At 32.3% G+C, this 11,452-nt stretch overlaps 1 protein-coding gene across 1 annotated transcript in view; it reads right to left on the bottom strand.

The window, feature by feature from the left end:
• Positions 1-5,342: 5,342 nt before the first annotated feature.
• LOC106457216 (cholecystokinin receptor-like) overlaps positions 5,343-11,452 on the bottom strand; it is a 43,936-nt gene continuing 37,826 nt past the window's right edge. Inside the window, exons 5-6 of the mRNA XM_022383055.1 lie at positions 8,468-8,597; positions 5,343-5,377 (exon numbers count right to left, since the gene is read on the bottom strand). Of these exons, the coding sequence (XP_022238763.1) occupies positions 5,343-5,377; positions 8,468-8,597 (165 nt within the window). The remainder of the gene's footprint in view (positions 5,378-8,467; positions 8,598-11,452) is intronic.

Below are 11,452 nucleotides of genomic sequence, written 5' to 3'. Positions count from 1 at the left end.
ATAAAACAATAGGGCAGAGTAATAAAACAATAGGGCAGGGTAATAAACAATAGGGCAGAGTAATAAAACAATAGGGCAGGGTAATAAAACAATGGGCAGAGTAATAAAACAATGGGCAGGGTAATAAAACAATGGGCAGAGTAATAAAACAATGGGCAGGGTAATAAAACAATGGGCAGAGTAATATCTAGTTGTTTCCAAATCGTTTCTTATGGGTAATATACTAACAGCACATTCACCATTTTTGAATCACAAAAGTTTTCCTTAAGGGTATTTTCGGGCATTTAAACAATAAAAATCTAAATACAAGTTAAACATAAGTTTGAATCACGATCGCCTCTCTTGGATACGCTAGTTTAGTACATAATCAGCAAAGTCTTTTTAAAATTAGTATATATCATAAACCAACCTATTTTTAGGGTTGTATGTTTATTTGATAGATTGGTTTCTATTGCTCGTAAAGTAAATTTGGTGAAAAGTTTAGTGAATTGTACTTACATGATTTTCAGTTACTCTCTATTGCATAAAGTCGTATTAAGAATTATTTAAAACGTGATGCACTTAATAGTTATCCTCAATACTAATATTAAGGAAATGCTAAATAAACTGTCTACTCCTAAAGTCTTAAAAATTGGATGTGCCTAAAAAACTAGTAGCACTACTTCTGTCTTGTGTAGGATAGCAATTGCAATTTATATATAAAAAAAAAAGAATTGACATCTATTTTAAACAGATTACATCCGTTATATTAGATGTATAATCATATCAGTTTGTAGGATTTGATCCTTATTTTTATAGGGGACCACGGCCCCTAGATGAGTGGCGTATTTTTGCAGAAACGAGATACTAAACATTAATTCTTGGATTCACAGCTTGGATATGCTATTCATTAAACCACGCCCTTCAAGAATGACAGTCTTAGGTACTCTAAGCAACAAGAATCATAGTGAACACGATGAAATTATGTAATGTACGAGTAACGTGATTTTATCCTGGTTGAAACAAAATCTATTATTGTAATATTAAAATCAAAATCACTAAGCGCAGTAGGTCTTTATGATATTAAATATTCCTAACAAAAGACATTCGATATATATAGAAAAACAATGTAAAGTAATAAGAAACATCACGTGAGAGTATCAGATAATTATGAATATTCAAATCCCTAATGTTCATGGTTTTAAAAGTTGAAAACTTCTTTAGACTAAATTCAACGTATTAGTACATTAGCCCGTTCATGAATGGCTATCACGAAATGTTACAAAATATATGATATAATATAGGTATATTTTTCTATTTGTATTCATGACAAAGCTAATAAGGGTATCTACCGCCTTCCTTAATTTTGAATTACCGATCAGAGGAAAAGTAAACGGTCAGTAGCTCCCTATCACTCATGCTAAGAGACTGACTATCATTTTTATCACAATCCACAGTTTAACGTGTGGGGAATATTTTTTGGTATCACACTAATTGGAATCTAGCTTTAAAATCCAGAACTCTACCACAGGGCGAGTCCGTGCCCATGTATAGTTTTAAAACATGAAATGTTATAATTTTACTTAGTACACAATATTCATCAATAAATCGTGAGATATTTTACCATACTCTTACATACACACACATATATATAGATATATATAATATAATATAATTATAAATATATTTAAATATGAGATAGAATTTTACTTAGTACACAATATTCATCAGTAAATCGTGAGATATTTTACCATACACATACACATAATATATAATGTACTATAGTTACAGATATATTTAAATATGAGATATACTTTTATTTATTACATAATATTCACCAGTAAGTCGTGAAATACTCCACCATATACACACATAAAATATATATAATAAAATTACATACCGTATGACCTCTAATTAACGACCCCCCCGATATTTTTATAAAGCTTACCTTGTTTGACAGCAATAGTAATCCAACATATAATCCACTTTTATTACCGTAGTTTTGATTTGAAAAAAAGAAGAAAACAAATACAATCACTCACACACACACAACAAATAACTTGTGAAAAATATATTTCGGAACTGCACAAATGCCATAATTAGCGGCCCCCTTTGCAGCTTGCAAAGCTCCCGGGGAATTAATTAGGGGCAATACGGTATATATTTAAATATGAGATATAATTATATTTAGTATACAATATTTACCAATAAGTCGTGAAATAATTAACCATATATACATATAATATTAAGCATTTTTTCACTAAATAATGTTATTAATACCTAGTTAACATGAAGGTTTTGAAACTTTGTCGTTTTTAACATAAAAGAAAACAGAAGATCAATATGCACAGTTATTGTTAATTTTCAAAGAAAAAAAAACAATACAAAACAAAAAAATGCCAGCGAAATGATTAATTATGTTATATTAATACGATAAATATATATCATATTATAAACAGGTTCAGCATTATAGTAATACTTATTTATAGTCAAACCAGATCTGAAAAACAAACAAAAAACAACAATAAAGACGATTATTTCAATGATTAGGTTTGGATTATCTTTCTCCTTTAAAAAGATGGGTTGCTTTCAGGAAGTTTGTTGTTAAGAGCAGAGCTGCAGAATGTGATATTTGTGCTTTCAGGGTGTAGTTATTGATCCAGTTTTTAGAAGGACAAGGAACTGATAAGTTACAACTGACACTACTCCTCTATATTTATTATTCTGGGGACATTTCCTTTCTTCAGTTCACTCTTCTTCTTCGGTAAACCTTTTTGTCCGTGTTAATTGGTCTGAAGCTTCGAACGGGTATCTTTATATTATATAAGTTTCTACCAGCTTGTATTATTCACAACTTATGTAGATTCTCATCTGTTCTACATCACAGTTGTGTGGATCTCTGGACCAGTGTCCAACTAATAACGCTATTTTGTTACTTGAAACATTGTTATATGTGTATAGTATATAGTTTATATACTAATACTTGATTATTTAGTCTTTAGAAGATCTAAGTTTCATTCATGATGAATCTGAAATGAAAGAACTTTGGGCAAATTATAATTATTGTAATAAAAAAGGACAACATTTATAACATGTAATTTACAATGAACATTGCTACAATATATTTTTACTATTTGCGCCGAACTCGACTGGTTCAGTGCAGACTGAGACCTCAGTATCCAAGACCGAGACTGAGACTTTAATAAATAAGGTCAGCAAATAAAACAACAACAACAACAACAACAAAAAAAAGAATGTTTTTGTTGTTTTTCAAGAGTTTATGGTGTCAGTGAATTCTTTATTCTTGATCTTTGAAGCCGATCAAGATCACAGCAGATCTACGAGACATGCTGAATATCAGGGATAATCGCTAACGTTTAACGTAAATACGTGCACCAAATGAAGTTCATACAAACTTATAGTAAGTCTATTCGTAATGCACTGTATAGTAACAATTAATTTTGAATAGTACATGTTATAACTGAGAATTGACGTACAGGCAATATGGTACTTGGTGACGTAAGCAGAAATAAGGGAGGCACTATAAACATCATGGTAAAGGTGTAGTCCAACTACCATGGGGTTTTACTAGTAAAGCATCTTTCATACTATACTGCACCACGTATGAACTACTTCGTAATCGACATTTATCGTTTAATAATCTTAGGTAGGCCTAACTACTGGTAAAACTTTTAAATTTAGACGATCTCGTTTTCGAGACCTGTAAAACATCGAGACCCAAATGGCCCGAGACCTAGCCCTTCCTAAGGGTGGCCTCGAGACTTACAACACTGTTTATTGTAAGAGAAAATGCGAAAAATAAAAATAAAATGAGGAGCAAATATAAAAGTAGACTAGTTATCGAATGAGTTCATATAAACATTTGAGGCCCTCCAGTAGCATAGCGGCATGTCTGCGGACTTATACGCTAGAATCCGGGTTTCGATACCCGTGGTGGGCAGAGCACAGATAGCCCATTGTGTAGTTTTGTGCCTAACTGCAAACAAACAAAATGAACATTTGAGAAAAAATAATTTCACAGAAACATAAAATCTCTGTAACTAATTTCAGATAAAAAAAAAGCTAGAATCAACTTTTTTTTATCATCAGACAAGCTATTCTGAAAGTTTCTGATACAATGAATTGATATTAATTTTACTAAACCTGCTATGTCAACTTGACAGCTATTGAGAGACGAAGATTTCCAGAATGCTGTATTCTTGTTTATACGTCACTGTATTAGCTGGAAGGTACATCAAAAGCTTCTTCGCAAAAACAAAAACGGATTTAGTTATTTGTTTCTTCGTCAACAACTGTTAATTCACAAGCATACTTTCACTTATTTCGTAACAAAAGGAAATATGAAATACGTAGAAATGGATTGTCTCAGTTTGATTCCTGCAAGATATGTAAGAATAGCTCTATGTTTTAAACCTGTTAGTAGGATTTATATTTGATTCAATAAATTCAAAATTGTATTTTATGAATAAGAAATTTGTAACACCATCGCTAAATAAGCCCCTTAATCTCGCTAGGGATAAAGATGTGCATTTTTATAATCGCATGTAACTTAAAGTCTCTTTTTGTGTTTATTGTATTTTGAACAAATTCTTAGTCGACAACTTACAGAATAAAACGTCTACACAAATTAAAACAAAATAGTTAGTTTCTTGGGGATCGTCTTCTCTCTAATTTTACAACATCGCATTATATTGTACTGTAAATTAAATTTAAATATTCAACCTGAACAACACTTTAGGCGCAGATGGGCTAAGAGTCCAGGTCAGAGACACCCTAGGGTTCAAGTATAGCTGTTCCTAATTTTGAACTCTATTGAACAGAGGGAAGTCAGCCAACAACAGCACATGTCACCACTTCTTTTACAATGTACCCACAGCTGAAAGTGGGGAACATCTCAAACTAAGGACATTTCGATTCGTAGTCAGCTATGACACATCTGGCCCTATTTGCATTGAAATTGTAAGCAGTGCCAAGTTTTCTGGAACTTTGCTGACTTGGTTTTTATAGGGAAAAAGAGTCGATTTAATGGGAATCCTAAGAATTCAAGACTGACAGTTAGTAAGTACTTAGTTTACCTCAGCCTTGCGATATCATTCGAACCCTAAGAATTCAAGACTGACAGTTAGTAAGTACTTAGTTTACCTCAGCCTTGCGATATCATTCGAATCCTAAGAATTCAAGACTGACAATTAGTAAGTACTCAATTTACCTCAGCCTTGCGATATCATTCATTCATTAATACATTCACGTTGCATATACGAGTTTTTATGCTATGTTCTCAAATAAAATATGATAAATACGTAAAGTTTTAAGTAGTGCTGTGTTTTATCTTTTTTTTCCAATCAAAGTGAGTCGTCTTCCAGTCCAATAACAGGATCTGAAATAAAAATAAAAATTATATTAACTCAAATAAAATATACTCAATGATAATTTTTCGTAGTGCATGCACATTTAATTATTAAAACAAAGGTTTCTATTTGCAAAGTCACCACGAAAAGCTGCTAAACATAAATTAGAATGTTTTGTTGTCTCCATACTTTTTGGTGCAATAAAAATAATAATAAAATCAATGTCATTCATATTGGTGCAAAGTTGACGTAAAATACATTTCAAAGCCGGACAATTAAATAATAAAAATGTTTGATTATATGTTATTTTAGTAATAATATGAATTTATCCTAATACTTATTCTATACGCAGCTTCTCAGATCCAAATATTCAAGAATAATTAAAACATATTCCAGTAAATTTTTAATAAGCTTGCATAAGGAGCTGTTTAAGTGTTGATATTCACCAGAATTATACTATTTAAAACTGGTAACGCATTTCCACGGTTTTTGCGGGTATAATGAGTTATAAAAAAAAACCATGGCGAGTGCGACAACGCATGAAGATAGAAGTAGTTTAAGTATCAAAATTCTGTAGGTTAACAGAATATTTAAATTTAAAAATAAATGGGAGTTCATTTCGAAAGTAGAGCTTTTCAAGAACTACGCGTGTAATTAGCAATACACAGTCTTCATATTTTTTAGAAGGCTGTACCTGTATTGTGCATAATTTCAGTCCAGATTATTCACCAATCCTGAGAGATTTTCAAACAAGCAAATGAAAAACACAAAGAGTGAACGACCCTCTACCATGACAATGAGCGCAACAGAGTAAATCAGAGATACATACAGCAAAATATAATTAATTGAGGACTTTGTTGTAAAATATGTTATGTGATAAATATGTCATTCACCAAGTTTCTTGCAGAATAGAATGAAGGAGAAGTTCTACGTTGTTGTTTTCTCTCCTTCTCTAATGACTTCAACAATTCTCGTAGTATCAACCATGAATCAAGGTTCTGTTTCGAGATAACTCAAAGAACGAAAATCAATTATTTGAAAATTAGTTTAATATTTCATTTTTCGCTTCCTTTCTACTGTCTAGCAAAACTACCAAGAAAAAGGGCTTCGTCAAATCAGCTGCAAATTAGAAAACACAACTTAATATTAGGCATAAACAATGGGTGATGGCTTGATGAGTTTTAGGTAATACAATAATTTTTATATACAAAATAATCTTAAAGTAAAATTACATTTTTATGTACTGTATTTTTCACTTGGAAGTGTAGTTAAACTTTTAATTTCCCTATACATTATTTCGTCATTACTGACTTAAAGTTTTGATTCATTTCCTATTTTTTTTACACATGAGTTACGTTTTTCAAATGTGTTTAAATAGACTTCTAATTAACTTTCTAGTAGAATAATTTATATAATCCATATGTCTGATTAGGCTTAATTCAGCTGATTTTAAGTTTTCGTCAGCTAATTAGCAGAAGGGATAAAACTGTGTTTCAAATTCTCGAGTTTGCGTCGCTGTCAGGACTCTTTCAATTATCTGAACAGACTTCATTAATAATCATATATCAAACATTTGGGATTAACAGCTTTTGCTTCAGAGATTAGAATCAATAGTGTCTTTCTTAAAGCCATCTCAGTTAACGCTGATTACTACAGACTTGTGTTAACTGAGATTAACACGTGTTGTCGTCCTGATAGTGTATTTACGATCTAATCAGTTTCATTGATAGCTCATTGTACTTTTCTAGTGCGATAACATAAGATGAATTTCAATGGCACTATTAAAAAAGTTATTGTTGTTGTTAAGTGCAATTGGGTGATTTGTGCTCTATCCACCATTCGTATTGAAATCCGGTTTTTAGCGTAGTTAGACTGCAGCTTTACCGCTGAGCCAGTGAGGGTGAGAGACACTATTAAGGAATAAGTAAAAAACAAAAGAGCTGAATTTTTGTTTTTTTATAGATTAACAAATAATGTATTAAAAATAAAAAGTGTCAAAAAGAAACCAACAACTTTCATTTCTGCTGTTAATTAATCAAAACATATTCGTATATTTAGAATGTTCACTATCATTTTACATAAGTTTGCTTATGCAACAACCTGGATCCAACAAAAACGAACAAAGTTTTATAGTTTCGAAAATCGTGGCGTAAATACCTCATGTAATTTGTTTGTCGCCTCTGCCGTCCGCTTGTGGGTCAACGGTAAGTTTTCCGACTTACAGCGCTGAAATCCGGGGCTCAATTTCCCATGATGGACATAACACAGTGAAATATAAAGATATATTTTACTTCGCGTATTTTTATTACCCCTCTATTTCTATATATTTATATGAAAAAGTGTTTAGATGCTTTTCAATAATGATAAGTATAAAACATTTTAAAATAAAAAATTAGGAAGTAGGAAGGGGAACAACAAAAGTAAGGAAACAAGGTAGAAATGGGCGGTTAACATTAGAACATCGTTCCGCCCATTCCCAATTGGTGTGCTTTTGGTAACTTGGTAATTGTCCAAACTAAATGAAAGGTGTATATAGCTAAGTTTTTCTGTTATAGACTTTGTATCAGCAACTAAGTACAGATACATATATCTAATCACATTACGTGACCCTAACGAAATGCATGACATCATAAGGAAAGGGGGTTGTTTTATGTCGGAAGTGAGACAGGAAGCTCCAATAGTTACACTTTGCTTATAAGAGATATTATAGCTAACTGACTGGTAAGAGGTGGGCCAAAAGAATAGTATCAAAACAACTATTTTTTTAGTATTTATAAAGGATTACTTAATGATAAAGCTCAGTTTAACTCTATAATTGGATCAAAGTTCAAAATAAAACACGAAGAGGAATGAATAGAACTATGGCCACACCAACTTTGAGGTTGGCCCATACCAAAACCACTAAGTGTTGTAAAATTAACCCGCCCATTCCTACCTTGTTTCCTTAATTTTTTGTGCTCCTGTTCCTACTTCCTAATTTGTTGTTTAAAAAATTTCCCCCACTTGTGTCATAGCTTTTTTTGGTACTATGTCTCGAGAGTGACTGAACTCTAGACCTATCCATCTCGTAGCTTTTCTTGATGTTAAGTCTTGAATGTGACTTAACATTCTATCTTTACTATAGTTTTTCTTCCATCTAGCCAGGGTGGCAGGTTTTTCTTTGGCTAGATTAATGGTTAAGGCTTGTTTTGCATATTCAGCATTATTGTTTCTAGCCTCATCTGAATTTTTGCAGTAATGCCCTCTCCGCTAGAATAAAGACTTTTCAAGGTTATTAACATAAAATTTTCTCCTTTTCTCTCGTTTTGTTTCCTTGAAAGTTTTTTTTTAAATCGTACTGTTTCAATAGGCCACACTTAGTTTGAAAACAATGCAAAGGTAAATTATACAACTTATCATTCTTATTTTCAATCTAGAGTGCTTGGGCAAAGCCGTGTTAGACTTCGGCAGTGGTTGCTTTCATTCTCACTGAGGAAACTCACGTCTTAGGCACCGACTGCTAAGATATAATTGCTTTGTCCAACACAGAACCCTCGAGTTAGATACATAAAACTGGAAACTTCACTTTCAAAAGTTAGATCACAGTTAGAAAATAGATCTAGAGAAACTACATAGTTCACGTTTTTTTTGTTTTTTTTAATCTAGCTGTTGCAGCTGCAAGCTGATCACGTAGCGCGTGAGCATAAGCAACTGTACACCCGCACGTTATATGAGGGCAGGTTGTCATTTAGCATCTCGCAGAGCGTACTCGTAATCATCGTATATAGTGTATTGGTAGCTCGTATATGGCTACTAGTGTATTGGTAGCTCGTATATGGCTACTAGTGTATTGGTAGCTCGTATATGGCTACTAGTGTATTGGTAGCTCGTATATGGCTACTAGTGTATTGGTAGCTCGTATATGGCTACTAGTGTATTGGTAGCTCGTTAGTAGTGTTCCAAAACGGTTATTGTTATTACACTAAGAAACACTCTTAGTAACACTAAGAAAAACTCTTTTAGCCAAGGTAGCGTAATTCAATCATGTGTATTTGGATTTGCATAAGATGAAGGTAGGGTAAACTTATACCTTTCCAACAACGTTTGTCAGTCAGTCAGTTCAGATAGTCAGACTGACAAATTTGTTGTTTTGTGAAATTTTTGTTTTTACTCTACTGCTTTGGTGGCTTATCACTCCGCATTTGGTTTGTTTAGTGCCCAACAGTGTGTGTAAGGTGCTTGTAAAGTTTTGTTTGCATGCTCTTTGTAGTGTTTTCGGAATTTTAATTGCACATATTGCACACCTGGCCCATTCCTACTATAAGTACTACCGTACTTATGATAATATCATTGTATATAAATACAAGTTCAGTTTGACTTTTATTACTATTATCTGCTTGTATTAACATTCGTTTTTAAGTGTTATTGGTTTCTTTCAAAATGTTTGTTGCAGAATAGTCGTATGAAATATTTTCGATACTCGCAGTGGATAGAGCAAAGATAGCTTGTTGTGTAGCTTTGTTCGTAACACAAACAAATAAATTTTCTAAACAATATTAAAAAAGTAAACGAAATGATGTGGTACAAATCATGACATAACATAGCCTTTAAACAGTTACGTTCCTACATATAAAAGTACATTCTACAGAGGATTGAGAAAGTTATGTACTCAACTCGACAAATCACGTGACAACCAACCGTTATAAAGTCGCGATTGAACAGAACGTATCGGAACTACATTATGATAGTGATGGGCACTACGAAGATAGTGTAACGTCACCGAAAAATGATTGCTTTTGAAAAATATTTTTACATTCAAATCTTAAAAAGCTTTCCAGTTCGAGGACTTAGAACATCACAGACAGCGAAAGGTTATTTTAGGACATAAAAAGTTGCTTCCCTTATTTGTAATTTAAAAAAATGCAAAAAGTCCATAAAAACCGCAAAACACAAAATGAAAACTGAAAATTTGAATGCTTCTCCCTATAGATCCAATAAACCTCCATACCAAATATGGTGAAGGTCCATCCAAAGGGGGCGAAGTAGTGGTAACAAACGCAAAAACGCCAAAACAGCATAAAAACAACAAAACTGAAAATCTTGATGTACCCCCGCATGGACCTAATGAACCTCCATACCAATTTTGGTGAAGATCCATCCCTGCAAAGTAGTTACATAGACATATAACAGAGAGTACTATTATATTTATATAGATATGATATAGTCTACTTTTCTTTTAACGTAACTACTGACTATAATAGGAAAATACGTTTTATGTTTCCAATAATTTAATCTCACTTCATTGAAGAAGAATGCATATCTTGAATAAAGTTTTCAGCATGAAATTATTTGCTTTAGTATTATATTTTACAAAGTTGAAATAAAAATAAATACAAGTTTCACGTAATGGAATAGTAACATTAAGTTTAACAGAATAAATCAAAATCATTTCAATTGAAGTGATATAAACAACAGTATTACAGTAGCTTAGGAACAATCTGAACATGTATATAAAACATATAGTGCATAGTATAAGAAAACACACACACACATATATACAACGCGATAAATGATTTCCATGATCTGATAAATCTTCCAAGAAAAACATGAAATATCTGTAATAACTGATGGAAATGTTATACAAAACTATTCCGTTAACCTTGCAGTTTATATATATAACCAAGAAATAAGTTAATAACTTACCAAAAGTATTTTTTAATTTTCTGTTAAAGCCTTTACAAAAATCACTGTTGCTCAAACCCACGTTAATGTTTTGGTTGGGTTTTCTTTAGAAACGTAATTTATATAATTTTAACGTAGAATTTACCTTACTCTAACTAACATTAGTTATAACGTATGTCCAAAACACTTGTATGTTTAACACAGTGATCAAACGATCATAAAACAGTTTGCTCTCCACTGGCACAGCGGTAAGTCTGCAGGTTCACGACGCTAAAAAATGGGTTTCGATATCTGTGGTGAGAAAAGCACAGATAGACCATTAATGGCTGGAGACGGCTTAAATGGGTAATGAAGAAAAACTTTAATATAAGTTTAACATGACAGCAAATGTACAACGTTTCGACAAGGTTTTGTCATCACCTGAAGAAGACAAAACCTTTTTG

This window comes from Limulus polyphemus, unplaced genomic scaffold, assembly GCF_000517525.1.
Source record: "Limulus polyphemus unplaced genomic scaffold, Limulus_polyphemus-2.1.2 Scaffold304, whole genome shotgun sequence".
Classification (NCBI taxonomy): Eukaryota; Metazoa; Arthropoda; class Merostomata; order Xiphosura; family Limulidae; genus Limulus; species Limulus polyphemus.
This window is presented reverse-complemented; position numbering and strand designations above follow the sequence as displayed.